This window comes from Geotrypetes seraphini, chromosome 5, assembly GCF_902459505.1.
Source record: "Geotrypetes seraphini chromosome 5, aGeoSer1.1, whole genome shotgun sequence".
Classification (NCBI taxonomy): Eukaryota; Metazoa; Chordata; class Amphibia; order Gymnophiona; family Dermophiidae; genus Geotrypetes; species Geotrypetes seraphini.
Genome location: NC_047088.1, coordinates 93739185 through 93755701, shown reverse-complemented (window position 1 = coordinate 93755701; position 16517 = coordinate 93739185). Strand labels below are relative to the sequence as shown.

Below are 16517 nucleotides of genomic sequence, written 5' to 3'. Positions count from 1 at the left end.
CAGTTTCCATGTGACTTAATGTCTTGTCTTTTTATTATCTCCTTGCAGGGAGGCCATGTGGTTGGGATGATACAGTTATATTCTCGTAGTAGTCAGCTTGGACAGGTGATAGAAGCCCAGGCTGTGGCTCTGCCATTGTACACCTTCTCCAGGAATCTGCACCCTTCATCTGTACTGGTGGCAGCTGTACACAGCAGAGCCAGGGAGAAGTTTGGGCAGGTCAGTGTCAGGTGGAGCCAGTTGCCTTTCCTGATTTCTTCCTCTTTTTTTTTTTTTTTTTTGTCTTCCCTATCTGATGCATTTTATAGTGGTTTTATTTTATATATTGATTGTGTGATATTAGATGCTTTTGTGATAGTGTGGTGTAACAAAAGTGACATGAGGCAGGTTGCACCTTTTTATAAACTACTCAAAAGGAAAAAAAAATGAAAAATCTCTTTATCCAAAATATCACTCGGAGAATAGTTAAGCTCTGGAACGCATTGCCAGAGGATGTGGTAAGAGCAGATAGCGTAGCTGGTTTTAACAAAGGTTTGGACAAGTTCCTGGAGGAAAAGTCCATAGCCTGTTATTGAGAGAGACACAGGGGAAACCACTGCTTGCCCTGTATCGGTAGCATGGAATATTGCTACTCCTTGGGTTTTGGCCAGGTAGTGGTGACCTAGATTGTCCATCATGGGAACGGGCTACTGGGCTTCATGGATCATTAGTCTGACCCAGTGAGGCTATTCTTATGTTCTTATCAAAACAATATAAAAAAATACCCCAAAATATTGATTAGTCAAAAAGCTCAAAATACAGTTAAATCATTTATATTCCTCTATTGTCAACAATTAATACATAGCAGATAACATAAAAAGCTAGATTAGTAAATCTAGAATGCACGTATAATAGTATCAATCTAGGTAAAGAAAAGTATTATCCCATCATTAACTACAAAGGTTCAATTTCTGGAACAAGGAAGTTTTTAAAGCGCCTTTTAAGAAGCAGCCTTATAAGACAAAAGGAATTGCAATGACAATGAATCACGTACACTATAGTGTTGACTGACCAATGGTCTACATATTAACTTGTTCATATACTGCAGAATCAATCCATATAATATTTTAAACAGTAGATAATATAGTTAAACTCTGGCCTCCAGTTTAAAACTATATAAACTGATATAATCCTATCTGACTTTCATAATTTATAGATCAGCCGAACTGCTGAGTTCTGAACTGTCTGTATTCTTTTAAACAAATTCTGTGAAAATATCAAAATAAACAATATTATAATAATCTAGTTTGCTTAGAATTTTACTGCCTGTACTACTAGTCTAAATTGTTCTTGTCACAAATATTTTCTAATACGTCTAAGTTTTTTTTCCTTAGAATCCAGAAGGCACTTCTATAAGATGGTTGATCTGATTGTCCATTGTTAGTTTATTGCCTAAAATAATTCCTAGTAATTTAAAGATGGTTCTAAATTATAATCTATGCGATCTGTTTTAAAGATTAATCCTTCCTCTGAATATGTTTAGAACCTATTAGTAAAAATTTACCCCCTCATTTATGAATAGATAGCATGGGTTTTAGCGCTGGCAGTGGTGGTAACTGCTCCGATGCTCATTCTTATGAGCATCTGAGCAGTTACCGCTGCTGCCGGCGCTAAAACCCACGCTATCTGTTCATAAATGAGGGGGTTAGTTTTATCTTTATTCAATTTCAGAGAGTTGGTATTCATCCAATCTATGATTAAATGAAAACATTGGGAAATGATCTGGTGAATGTCTTGTAACATAGCATCTACTTGAAATAAGATTGTAATACTCATATCTTCAGCATAAATAACACACAAATCAAATCAATTTTATTTATTTGGAGCTTTTTTTTTTTTTGCAGTATCTAACTAGAGTAAAATGCGAATAGGGGGGAAAGATGTGTGTGTGTGGGGGGGGGGGGAGAATAGGGCTAAGGGACAAATTTGGGATATGGCTTGGGGAGGTTTGTAGGAAAAGGAGACTAAAATACCTGATTACTGCACAGAGTTATAAGAGCAAAGGCTTTCTCTGTTTTAGAGGACTTATATTATCCATATGGACTTGTTGGTTGGGATTCGAGAAGAGGGAAGTTAGTATTTTCTTGTTAATAATTCCAATTCTATTTATTTATTTTATACTTTTTTTTGAAAAAAAAATTGCATTACAACAATAGAATACAATTAAAGAAATACTCCAATAGGCAGATTATACCAAATAAACTTAACTAATCCATTAATTTAAATTAATCGACAGGAGTAGTAACCCACATTGAGGAAGAGCCTTAAAATATAATTTCAAAATCTTTTCTTTTTCTCTGCAGAAAAAATGACTAGAAGGGTAGCTCTAATATCATTAGAAGATTCAAAGATTTCTGTCAAATTTAGGCCCTCTTCTACTAAGCCGTGGGAGAGGTTTCAACTGTGGCCCAAAGTGCTAAATGCTCTGATGCTCATAGTAATTCTATGAGCATTGGAGCAGTGTCGGAGCATGGCCACGGTATAAACCTCCACCATAGTTTAGTAAAAATAGAGGTTAATTCACTGCCCTCCAAAACATCAAAAATCTCCCCCCACCCCCCAAATCATTAGCTGCCCAAGATCTGTAAGAAAGTTAACAACATTGAAAAACATTCATTTCTTTAACAGCAAAACTTCCTTAAAATACTTAAAAACATCATTTCATCAGAGAGTAATCTAGTTACCTGAAAGTGAATGGGAATTGACATACCGCATTTCTGTGGTTACAGTGAAAGCAGTTTACTTATATTGAAAGGTCACTTGGACACACAAAGTCAGAGGCGTGAAGAAGTACAAGTTTTATTCACAGCATGCATGCTGGACCCCTGAGCTCCAAGCTGGCTCAGAAGTGCCGAAACCAGGAAGTTACAGAGATATTTATTCATTTTTCTGGCTATACAACTGAATTCTAGAAAAAACTTTTCACGTGTTACTTTTCTTAACACTCATTGGTTTTAAGCTCATACTAGCAGGTCACTAGCAGGACACTTATCTAACTCTTACAATAAATGTACAGAAGGGCAGGGTACATCATGGCTCAAACTCTTATCTATTCAGCTTACAATGTGGTAAGGTAGGGACATACATTTTAGGCAGATGCAGTCAATAGATTATACACTCTTTTCAGCTATGTAGGCCAGAGCAATATTTTAAACATCAGTTAACTATTTCATGACCCTACATTCCCCCCTTTCAGGCTGGCGTACCTAAGGAGCCAAGCCTGACAAAATAAAGTTAGGGGTCAGGAAAGTCGGAGTTCCCAGTAGGTAAGTGGGAGAGGGCAAGGGCCAATGCAGCAGTGGAACGTTTGACAGCAGAGTCCATAGTTCAGTGGAGCAGCTTTATGGCTATGGGGACCATACAGGGCAGGCAGCAAAGGAGCAGAGAAGACAGGGCAGCAACCAGCAAAATGATATTCAGTGCTGAACCAGAGGGCAACCAGGAGCTGAAGGTACCAGAGATCCAGTCTGCAGTAAGGTCACGCCAGGTCTGGTCAGGAACATGAGCCAGTTTGGTGATACGATCCACAATGTCCTCGATCATTTTACTCAAGTTCAAGGCAGCAGTTGGAGAGGTTGAATTTATCACAGGCACAGCAGCTAGTAAATAGTCCAAAGCTAGACGATTCTGATAAATAGCAGTGCACATTTTAGCATTCTCTCTGCCAATGGTACTCAAAGCTCGGGAGGTCTCATTGGTTATCAGTTCAAGTACAGCTTATAGACAAATAATGCAGTTCAGCATATAGATTGGGGTCCGATAGCCCCAGGTGTCATCCTCTGTCCATGTGGCAGGTTCATAAGCAGCAATGATCCGTTCTGCAGGCCAGTCATCACCCCATTCACCTATTTTAAGGGAATTGGTGGAAGTAGACCACTTTTGGCGACCTCTGGTGTTGAATACAGGGGCTCCCAGGTGTTCACCATCGGGAAGAAGCTGGGACGAATCATGCAAAGCACACATGTACCAGTCCATTAAGCAGGCAACCAAGAGTAGGCAAACGGATCACAGAGCCAATATCAACTATCAGGAGCTGACCATAATTCATAGGAAGTTCCATTAAGCAGTGTCTGAAGGGCTGAAGACAGTGGGAAGCAACAATGGAGGTTCACAAGGCCCATCGTGAAGGTCGTGGACCTGACGTAAAAGTGAGGGTCTGTGAAGTCAGGTTTAACATGTCCAGCTGCATTGCCTCCCATAGCCACTGTTCTCCCATACCAGTCCCTCCTCATACAAAATAATTGCTAACATTAAGAGTCTGACCTATAGTTTCAGCAAACTATATAAACAGATTTCTAGTGATTACAGGATATTAGTATCTACTTTCATAATTTCATAAAACTGGGGAAACACCACAGAGTGATAGACAGGAGCACATGAGTGGGATACAATTCGGACATATACATCAGTACCTGAGTCTCACCTTTTACCATCAATATACAATGCCATGCAGTCTCTGGCCTTCTGGACTTGGACATTGGCATTCCAGTTATATGGGTCAGTGATAGTGAAATAAATGGGGAGATATTATGTTTTATACTGTGACTTTTCACGTTAATAATGCACTCCAGTTAATCACAGTTATATCTTCTAAATATATTATTTCTTAAAACTAATAAGATAATATGAATATATATCATAAGGTGATGTGCTCAGACCTTTTACCCAATAAATAGTGCAGTCACTATAATGGGTTTAACAAGGGGACCATCATTGCAACCACCTGTCCCCGCCCTCCCTCAATATTCTTAGCCTTTTATAACACTAAGATAGTACTTATCTGAATGGGGAGGCTTAGTGTAGATGAACTTGTCTTTGTTAAACCTCATCAGTGATCAAATTAAAGTGTTAACGTGCAGTGTTAAAATCCACAACCATGATTTCAAATATCTTTCCCGTCCCCCCCGACTCGAGTTTCGTTTCCTTCGTCGGGGAGGGACACTGAAACCGGCAAACAGAGGTCAAACTGCTTCAAAATCTGGGAACCGAGTACCTCAGTGATAGTGATAGTGATAGTTTCAGTGATAGTGAAAACCATGGGATTACAGTAGCCTGTAGTACACAAGGGGCCGGAGCTAGGACCTATAGTAAGGGAGGCAGACGGGGTATTAGGGGGATATTTGTGTGGGTTATTGTAGGTGGCCCACAAGACACTTTCTCATAAAGGACAGGCTCCACCATTAGTGAAGGTTTCCTCATAGGGGCAGTTCTTAAAGGCATCAGGTTATACAGACCTATATACTTAGCACATTTGGTATAATAACGCTGTCAATCTAGGGAGCCACACAAAACTGAATTAGGGGTAGTACCATGACCTTGAGAAACATCAAATAGCACACATGTATCACAATACAAAGACACCAGGCGAGTGGGGTCTACAATAAGAGTCTAGTTGATAAGTGGACCCTCAACATCATCAATGCAGATTTCTGCCCACTTTTAAACTTCATCACCAGTAGGTTGGAAACAGAAAATACTCTCTGATGTTTGACACTTTCTGTACTTAACTCCTTCATGCAAACAAACATCAGGCAAAGGGGCTGCACTTGTTAAGTACAAAATACAGAAGAAAGAAACATAAGTAAGGGCAACACAAATATCAGATATATATATACTAACATAGGAAACTCATTTTTCTTTCAGGCACAACTTAGAAAACTTCAAACAGTTATACTCAAGACACTTGCTAAAGGCAGTGGTGAACCACAGGCAGTCAATTAAACTCAAACACTTATAAAGAATTATATTCAGAACACCTGCTAAGTACAGTGGTAAATATTCAGAACTTTTGAGGTCTTAGAAAGCTTCAGCTGAAGATCCGTATTGTAGTGGAACCAAGTTTCATGTCCGGACACCTTTGACAACTGTAAGAGAAGAAATTAGGACAGTAAAAGGACCTATCCACCTAGGTTTCAGGGGGTCTGACTTCCAAGTTTTAGCCATACTGTATTTACAGGGACATACCCATGGACTTGTGTAGCTATTGATAGTGGGGCCCTTTCCAGGACCCATTTGTGGAACTCTTAAAGGGCTTTAGCTAAAGACTGGACCTGACTCTGGAGGATATCTGATTCCAGAGTAGCAAAGGAACCAGGATCTGGGTTCACAATGGGTGGTGGCCGGCCAGACATGAGCTCAAATGGGGCTTAGATGGGATGCATCTAATCTGAAAAGAACAGAAGGCAGCAGGACAGGTCAGGACAGATTAGTTTCTTCAATTCATTTTGTGAGAAGGGTCTTAAGAGTTCTATTTATTCTTTCGACCTGACCAGAGCTCTCAGGATTGTAAGCAGCATATAATTTCTAATCAATTTGGAGGGCCTGAGCAATTTGTTGGACAACATCGGCAATGAAAGCAGGGCCATTGTCACTGCCTATAAAAACAAGGAGATCAAGGCACGGAATTATTCAGGAGGTGCTTGGTTACTTCCCTGGCGCGTTCAGTGCAAGTAAGGAAGGCTTTGACCCATCTAGTCAGGGTGTCTGTGAAGACTAGGAAGTGACTGAGGGAACGGGAAATGGGCATGTGGGTAAAATCTACAGACAGAACCTGCATCGGATATGTTCCAATAGGTTGGTATCCAAGAGGTGGCAGTCATCTGATTGGGAATTTTATTCTAGAACCGACAACACACTGTCGGACCATATTCCGGACTAGCTGATCAAGGTGATTGATAAAGAAATGTCTCTTGAGAGTCAATTTTCATAGCGGGTTCTCCAGAGTGTGCCAGATCATGGCATCTTTTGACAATCGTGAGGGCCAGGTGTTGAGGAATGAATATGAGGGTACCCGCTGTGCTTGCGTTTGAAGTATCAGTGTGTGGGTCTGGATTGGCACTTGAATTGGCGCATTTTGTATCCACCCCCCCTTTCAGGACAGACTGGCCCAAAATAATGCATGCCCAAGTCTGTTCCTGAGAAGCGTACTGGGGTGTAAGGGAATCCAGAAAAGGAATGATTGTATACAGAGGAGCCGAAAGAGGGGGCAGAGACTGGCAGCTCGGGCTGTGCGGTCGGCAAGGGCATTGCCACGAGAAACAAGGTCCATCACGCGTCTGTAAGCATGGCAGTGCATAACAGAAACACGTGAGGGTAGTTGTACGGCCTCAAGAAGGTCAAGAATGAGGGGAGCATGATGGATCAGGCGGCCGGAGGCTGTAATGAAACCTCGATGTTTCCAGATGGCCCTATGGGAATGCAAGTTAAGGAAAGCATATTTGGAGTCAGTATATATATATTGCAAGACTGAGAGGCAGAGTGGCGCAGGGCAAAAGTGAGAGCATAAAGCTCAGCTTCTTGGGCAGAAGGGCCAGAAGGCAGGGGCCTGAGTCAGAAGTTTTGGAGGCAGCGAAAAGACGCTCCTGAAGTTGGGTCCAGACAAAAGGGGCTGAGTCAGCGCCTTTGGTGGAATCATACAGAGGACGAGCAATAGTAGAGAAATCAGGGATCCAGATGGGACAGTATCCTGCAATACTGAGAAAGGTGCTCAGAGCCTTGCAGTTATCAGGGACAGGGAGACTACAGACAGCCTAGACCTCGGTGTAGGAAGGGACCTGGTACCCTTGGAGATTTGAAAGCCAAGGTAGGTGACACGAGGAAGGCATACTTGAAATCAATGTAAATATGGCCACAGGAAATTTAAAAGGCAGACCCACTATCTGAAAGACTCAGATAAATAATAATAATAACAGTTTATATACCGCAATACCGTGAAGAGCTATGTGGTTTACAAAAGATTAGAGAAGGTACAAAATAATTGAACTTAAGATGTGTACTAACACATAAGAATTGTTCTCAATCCCTATTCTATATCAGGTTCCTATCCCAAAGAGCTGACTTGTAAAAATTAAGTAAAATGCAGTTCTGGATCCACCCACTAAGCAGGGTAGTCTGACACAAGCGCTCTCTAAAGCAGCAGTCCCTTCACTATCAGCTGACTGGCAAAAATATTTACTTCAATACAAAAGCATTCCTAAAAATTACATTGTTATACCTAAACTTACATTTTTTTTTATATACAGAAATACAAAACAAAGATTGGAATATACAGTAAAACTTTGGATTGCAAATAACTTGGTTTGCAAGTGTTCTATAAGACAAGCAATGATTAAATTTTAACTTGCTATACCAGCAACGTCTTGCAATACACGTACATACAGTATAGAAGCATCACATTTTCACAACTGAGCCAATGGTTCCTCTCTATATGACGCTGCAGGAATGCAGTGACTGTTCCAAACGAGCAAGGGCTTGCAATACAAGTATGTATATTTTTGTACACTAGTGCCCTGGAATACAAGCATACTTCTGGAACAAATTATGCTCCCAAACCAAAGTTTTACTGTACTCACAAGTTTAAACATTGTTCATTTTTATTTTTTTTACAATCAACATGGGTCTCAGTAGAGACTTACTCCCCCTTCCTACAGAATTTCACAAAGGAGAGAGAGTTGCTTAAAGATCAAAGAGATCAAATTACAGAAGTAGTCCTTTTCAGAACTTTTAAATTTAGACAAATAACTACTAAATTTGGACAAAGAACTTCTTTTTAGCATGGAATATAAGTTCCAGAAATCATATTTTTCGTTTATAAGCATTTCTAAATATATATAAACATTTTATAACATAGCCAAAAACTTTAAATCTAAAACTACTTATCTGTTTCAGGAGAAACCACATTGGAAGTGCTACACACTTCATGGCCCTTATCAGCACAAAAGGAAAAGTACTCTCCTCTCATGCTGTGAACAACTGACAGTTTAAACTTCACTAATACATTTGAACAGACAGAACTCATAAAAAAACCCGGGATACTGCAGGACTTGGGAATCAGATGAAGGGAAGAATTTGGCAAGGTCTGAAGCAAGGGCAGTGCTGAATAGAGAGGGGCTAATTTTAAAGCCCTGGGGTAGACGGGTCCAGGTTACTTAGGAGGTTTGTCCAGTGGAAGGGTTTTCCCATTGGAATGCAAAAATTGGCTGACTGGAAGAGGAACTGACAGCAAACGAATGCATAAAAACCTGACGAGTTATGTCCTCTTCCAGGGAGCCAGAGGGGGCCAGCCCACACCAAATATCAGCCATTCTAACTGGCACAGACAAATAAGGGTTGATTTGTTAAGTATAATCAAAGACAAATTCCTTTTTTAAAATTAGCTAACATATCAAGGGATCCCCACAGGTAGACAGACATCCCCCCATTGTGCAATGGAGGACAAAAACACTTCCCTGTATTCCTGGCCCCGCCCGTCTCCGGGCTAGGGAAACGCAGTACTAACAGGTCCACACTCGCTTCGTCCTCAAGGACGTCTCAGACACTCAAACACACAAAACACAACAGATTTCAGTTCAGTTACTCAACCAGAAAATAACAGTTCCTAGAATCCCTTTCCCACAACTTTTCAGCGACAGATCACGTGGCTTACTAGGCAGGAGACGAGAGACAGGATAGGGATGATCAATCCCCACTTACCAGATAGTGGCCACTCCAGGTACAGATACAGATACAGATACAGATTCTTGTACTTTAAACTGAGACTAGATAAGTCAGTTGAAGCGGTCCAACGTCCTGAGGTCTGCCAACCCCCCAAAAGGAAGGCAGCCGGCTAAGCAGACATATCAGCCGTAGGACCAGAAACAAGTGACCAATCGAGTAACCAGTGGTCAAGAGACCTTCAAGTCCCTGTTCGGGCGCCAAATGAAAGGTCACTTGGACACACAAAGTCAGAGGCGTGAAGAAGTACAAGTTTTATTCACAGCATGCATGCTGGACCCCTGAGCTCCAAGCTGGCTCAGAAGTGCCGAAACCAGGAAGTTACAGAGATATTTATTCATTTTTCTGGCTATACAACTGAATTCTAGAAAAAAACTTTTCACGTGTTACTTTTCTTAACACTCATTGGTTTTAAGCTCATACTAGCAGGTCACTAGCAGGACACTTATCTAACTCTTACAATAAATGTACAGAAGGGCAGGGTACATCATGGCTCAAACTCTTATCTATTCAGCTTACAATGTGGTAAGGTAGGGACATACATTTTAGGCAGATGCAGTCAATAGATTATACACTCTTTTCAGCTATGTAGGCCAGAGCAATATTTTAAACATCAGTTAACTATTTCATGACCCTACAATATAAAGGTACTTATTTTGTACTTGGGGCAATGGAAAGTTCCTAGACTTCTGCGAATCTTCCAGCTTCTCTAATTCATAACGACCAATATTTTTTAAAATCACAGTTGTACTAGTCATCTTGAGAGCTGTAATCTTAAACTCCAATTCCTGGAGCTTCTGTTGCATTTGTGAACATTTCTTCTCCATATCTTCCATTTTCTTGGCTGATTCCTAGGAGAATTAGCATAATTGGCTTACCATATCATCCAGCTGTGACTATCCTAGTGACAACTAGTGCTGCCCGATTTCTGATTCTAATCGATTCGAATTGATATGTATTTTAAAAAAATCGGCCTCTCTGATTCGGGGCCCAACCCTCCTCCCCGTGCCCGGCTGTCATCGCGGTCACGAATCCTGCTGTCGCCGACGCCGCCACTCAAAACATTTTTTTTTTTAACCCTCTCACCGGCTTGTGGATTCCCCGGCCTGACTTGGCACAGCCTGAAGTTCTGTGTTTGACTCTGGCCAAAGAAAGAACCCCCCCCCCAAAAAAAAAACCAGGCGATTTTTCAAACCCTACCCGTAAAACTAGCCTGGATTAGCAGCTGCACCGCTCTCTCCTTCCGTAGCTTTAGCGAGTCAATTTCCTTCTGCAGCCTCAGGGCCTCTTCTAGGCCGTCCCACCTCTGAGGAAGAAGGAAGTTGCATCATCAGAGGCGGGACGGCCTAGCAGAGGCCCTGAGGCTGCAGAAGGGAATTGACTCGCTAAAGCTACGGAAGGAGAGAGCGGTGCAGCTGCTAATCCAGGCTAGTGTTATGGGGAGGGTTTGAAAAATCGCCTGGTTTTTCGGGGGGGTTTCTTTTTTACTTTCTTTGGCCGGAATCAAACACAAAACTTCAGGCTGTGCCGAGTCAGACTGGGGAATCCACAAGCCAATGAGAGCCTGTTAATCGGGAGGGGGCGTGGTGCCGATAGACCTGGGAGACAAGAGGGAGGGGTGCTGATAGGAGGAGAGGAGGGAGTGGTGCTGCTAGATCTGGGAGGTGAGTGAGTAAGGTACTGAAAGGGGAGGGAAAGGGAAGAGAGAGGAGCCCTGCTAGTCGGAGAGGAGAGGTGCTGCTTGCCCTGGGGTGGAAAGGAGAGGTGCTGCAGCTAGTTGGTGGGGGAAATGGAAATAGAGAGGAGGGGAGGGAGAGATACTGTTGGAGCTGAATGGTGGAGGGAGGTGAGAGAGAGAGAGGTGCTGCTGGATTGGGAACAGAAGAGAGTGCTGCTGGACTTAAAATGGAAGGGGGAAAGCTGCAACACGACTGATGAGAGAGCAGTGGAGGAGGAGAGTGGATGGGGGAAGGGAGAAAAGAAATGCTGCTGCACCCAATTGAGGAGAGAGAGGGAAGGAGGGAGAAGGAAGACCAGGAAGGGAGAGGAGAAGAAAGAGAGATGCCAAGACCATGGGAGGGAGGGAAAGGAAAGACGATACTAGACCATGGAGGGAGAGATGTCAGGACATGTGGGGGGGGAGGAAGGGGGAGGAGAAAGATGCTATACCAGGGGAAAGGAATGGGAAGGGGAGGACACAGATGGAAGATGGATGGTTAGCACGGAGAAAGAAGAAAGAAGCGAGTTATCAGAAGACAACCAGAGCCTGGGACCAACATGATTTGAATAATAATCAGACGGCAAAAGGTAGAAAAAAAATCATTTTATTTTCTGCTTTGTGATTACAATATGTCAGATTTGAAACGTGTTTCCTGTCAGAGCTGGTGTTAGACCGCAAACGTGAGCTAGGATTTAACAGAGAGAAGAAAAGTCTTTTTTGTTTGTTTATTTTGTTTACACTACAGCGCCAGTATGGCTAGGAGAGGGCAAAGGGGATGAAGAAGCTATAAAATAAACCCACCAGGATGTTTGAAAAAAAACAAAACACCCAATTGAGCAGGAAAATCGAATTGAAAATTTTTTTCCTGAATCAGGCAACACTAGTGACAACTATCCAAATATCTTTCGAGGGCAGCATTTTGTGGTAAAGAATCTAAACTTTGTGTCAAATTGTGGAAGAGTCACTGATTTAGGCACTTAATTAGGCAGCCCATTTTTTACTAACTCCCTGGTCCCTGCTTGATTAGGAAATGTGGATTCTAATATGAAAGTGCTTCGCTCTCAGGATAGAATACCTCCCCCTAAACCAGTGGTCAGCAAACTGTGGCTCGCAAGCCACATGTGGCTCTTTAGCCACTTGAATGCGGCTCGTCTAGAGCAGGGGTGCCCAACCTCCTTCCCTTTCTTTCTCACTGCCCTCCCCCAAGCCACTGCAATTGGGGAACAGGTCGCCACCGACGCCGGGGAATAGGCTGCCGCCGCCGCTGCCATCGGGGAACAGACCGCCGCTGAGTTTTGAGCTCTCCCTGCTTCCCCGCTGAAGTGCAGGGCTGACCAACTCTCGCCACCCGATGTCAATTCTGACGTCGGAGAGGAAGTTCTGTGCTAGCTAATCACTGCCTGGCTGGCCCAGAACCTATATTATAATTACCTTGCTGTGGCTGAGGTACTTTTTTCTATTATTTTATTCATTGATTTGGCGTTAGACCTTGCACCAGGGTGCTGGTATTCTGTAAAATGCATCTAAATCTATTAAGCCCTTTCTTCTTCTCCTTATCAGATAGATGGTAAATAAGACCACCTCTATATATCAAATGCCCCTCCCCAAAATCCCCCCAAGGCGTACAGTACCTGCTCTAAGATGCTTCGTCTGTGTTCGAAGAGGCCTAGCATGCCCCTTAGGGCACACCCTGCAGCTGTACCACATTTTATATGTTCCAGGTGCTGAAGAATGATGTAATGCCAAGCACCGCCATGTGATTCGGGAGCTCTCCTGCACCTCTTGCCAGGAGTCCCAAGCTTGGTTCTCCATATCTCACCACCAACAGGTTTCCAACCCTGAATAATACCAACTTTTGATGGGATTTTTGGTTTATGTGTACTGTTTATTGTATGGGAATTTCTTTTTTTGTTAATCGTTGTATACAGTGATCCTTATTGATATTTCTTTTAATAAAAAGTTCAAACCATAAGGGGAAAGACTTGCTCAAAAAACAACCTTCATTCACAGTCCTCTGATATATGGCAATTATTTTTTGACTGTGTCTTTACCCCTATTTGCATTTTACTCTATTTGGTTAGATATTGCAAAATAAATAATAAATCTGATTTTGAGCTTTTTGACTGGTCAGTACTTTGGTTAGTCTATAAACGATTTAAAAAATACCTCCTCATAACATGTAGTGATGATACATATCATCACATCTAAATTGAGGAACTGAGCAGTACCCTATGTCGTAATTGCTCCGAAGCCCATATGAATTTAAAGGGCTTCAGAGCTCTTGCAGAGCAGCTTTGTAAAAGAGGGGGTTAGTTTTTAGTTTCTACACCACTTTGAGCTTTTGGAAAGGAGGTATAACAAGTTTTAAAATAAACAATCTTAAAACAAATGACTTTTTCACAAGGTAAATAAAGTTCTGCCTTTGTCCATTTTTTAGGAAGAAACCTGAAAAACTAAAGAACACATAGGAACCTTGATCATTTGTGTAGCTCCTAATGCAGTTAGTGTCCCTAGGAAGACTGCTGATCTTTCATATTCACCATACTTGCTTCAAGGGGCCTGATTTACAAAGCCGCGCGGTAATGGCCCCAAAGCCCATAGAGATTTAAAGGGCTTCGGGGATGTTGCCACGCGGCTTTGTAAAACAGGCCCAAAGTGTCACACAAAGTAGTGTTTAAAAATTGGCACTAAAGACTTCAGCCTAGGAGAAAGTTGTAGTTCCCTAAGAAATATAGGCAATCCATTTTATTTTATTTTTGCAGCTTCACGTGGTGGAGTTGGGACCCCATAAAGATGGGAACACTTCTCTGCGTAACAGCCGTGGCAGCCTGCCATTTACCAGCTGCCAGCCAGGGGACTTCCCTAGCGCAGTGCAGGTAAGAGAAGCCACCTCTTGCCCAGTGTAAGAATCGCTCTGTTATTCATCCTCCTGGCCTTCTTGGATTGCTGTTTGTGGACACAATTATATGCAGAACACATTGACCAGCAAAGAAATGCACAAACAAAAGACATTCATCATAGAAATAAAATGAATGAAAATGTTATGAACAATATGAGGGGTATTTTCGATAGGACGTCTAAGTCTAATTTGGATGTTTTGAAAAAAAAAAATAAAAAATCCTGAAATGTCCATTTTCAAAACAGCCAGACGTCTATCTTTGATTTTTGAAAATGACATATGTAGACATTTTGGTCCTTAGTACATTTATCTTTTTTGGCCATTTGCAAATATAAAAACATTCACATGAAAAATGCACCACAGTTTGTCTGATCGCGGCAGGGAGAATCCCTTTCAGCTTAGCCAGTTTCGGTGCAGTCCTGCCAGCTCAGCTGATGGTGGATTCCCCTGCCAGGATCAGCTAAATCAGCAGGGAGAAAATATTTCTCCCTCCCTCCCTCCCACCCACTGATCTCCTACACCAAGAATGTCAAACTCGTGGCCCAACCAATGTAATCCAATAAGTCATAACTAGTCTCAAAATTTCTCCCGCAATCCATCGGCGCCAAGCAGTCACCTATCTAAGCCAGTCGAAAACAACGATACAATGTATGATTATAACTAGTTGCTCAATCCCTCTTCCACATGGCTGGCAAACATAGCACAAATGAAAAAAAAACAAACCAGGCTTCAAGCACAGTTCTCGTCTTCACGGATAGCACCTTGGGGTGATAGTGTCTGAAGACCTGAAGGCTACAAAACAGTGGCTGTAGCCAGAAGGATACAGTAAAACATGTAAAGCAACAGTCACTATCTGTGAACTTTCAGCAGCATTATCAGATAGTGCTGGGACAGAACAAGGGTTTCACCTAATTCTACAGATTGCATAAGTATCTGGACAATGGTTGAATATTGCTGATTAAATATGGACAGTAAATACTCATAGATGTCCTAACCTAAATTGTGTAGCAGCTGAATATTGTATAGCTCATGTCAGTCACTAGTGGCTGCTGCTTCTGCAGATGGTGGCACTGAATGTACACTATGGTGACAAAGGAGCCCTCTTAGTAAGGCTTAGCGCAAGCATAGCACGTTAATAGTGCATGCTAATGTTCAAATGCTAAGAAGTCCATTGGTGTGTATATATGTGCCACTACTTGGAGACAATGGAAAAAAGTCCCAAAAGTTCACCAACCAAACCGCTGTTGGACATTTTGATCACAAATACTATAGAGATAGAAAATCACAATGTGGTAAGGAGCTCTCAGATTCCTGAGCTTGCCAATTTAATAGATTGAACCAGCATTTGGCAGGCAAAAGGTTTCTTTCATCGAGCTCCTTAATACCACCTACTCTAAATGTGGAGGGGCATAATAAAAAAAAAACATCTAAGTTCCCTTGTGGCTTAAGGCCTTAAACGTTGAAAGGAGAAGTAGGGAAGAGATCCATTATAAAAAAAAACGTCCAAAAGGAGGATTTTTTTGATAATGGCCTGCCTCTATGTTCAGCTGTTTAAACGTCCAGACCACCACTACGTCTAAACTTATACCATATAATCAAGCTAAAAAAAGCATAAGCCCTAAACGTCCAAAACAAGGGCTTTTCCTCCTTCGCCTAAAAACTGGATTCTGTAACCGGTGTTTGTCAAAAACAACACCGGTTACAGAATCCCCCCCCCCCCCCCCCCACTACAACGATCCGGGCAGGAAGGAGGCCAAGCCCTCCTGCCCTGTCGAACCGCGACACCCCCCCCCCCCCGACAACATCGGGGCAAGAGGGAGCCCAAGCCCTCTTGCCCCATTGAACCGTGTTCCCCCCCCTGACATCGGGGCAAGAGGGAGCCCAAGCCCTCGCCCCGTCGAACCGTGTTCCTCTCCCCGCCGACATCGGGGCAAGAGAGAGCCCAAGCCCTCCTGTCCCGCGATCCCCAACCCCTCCCCCCGAGACGGGGCCAGGAGGGAGCCCAAGCCCTCCCAGCGATCCCCAACCCCCCCTCCCCCCACACAATCCGGCCAGGAGCGAGCCCAAGCCCTCCTGGCCCGGCGACACCCTCTAACCCTCATCCCCCACTAAAATACGAGCAGGAGAGATCCAGGCCCTCCTGCCCTCGACACAACCCCCCCCCCACGACCGCACCCCAAACCCCTGATTGCCCCCCCCCCCGCCGACCCCACAAACCCCCCCCCCCCACCCTCTGTACCTTGAAATCATTGGCCGGACAGACGGGTGCCAAGCCCACTCATCCGGCAGGCCAGCCATCCCAGGAATGGGGCCGGATTGGCCCAGGCAGCTCAAACCCTGCCCACAGGTAGGGCCTGAGGCTCAAAC

The 16517-nt window shown here is 43.1% G+C and overlaps 1 protein-coding gene across 2 annotated transcripts in view; it reads left to right on the top strand.

Moving 5' to 3' along the window:
- LOC117361300 (clathrin heavy chain 1-like) overlaps nt 1-16517 on the top strand; it is a 42994-nt gene that overhangs the window by 20079 nt on the left and 6398 nt on the right. For both annotated transcript variants that reach the window (XM_033946452.1, XM_033946451.1), the window contains exons 6-7: nt 49-219; nt 14014-14127. In XM_033946452.1, the coding sequence (XP_033802343.1) occupies nt 49-219; nt 14014-14127 (285 nt within the window). The remainder of the gene's footprint in view (nt 1-48; nt 220-14013; nt 14128-16517) is intronic.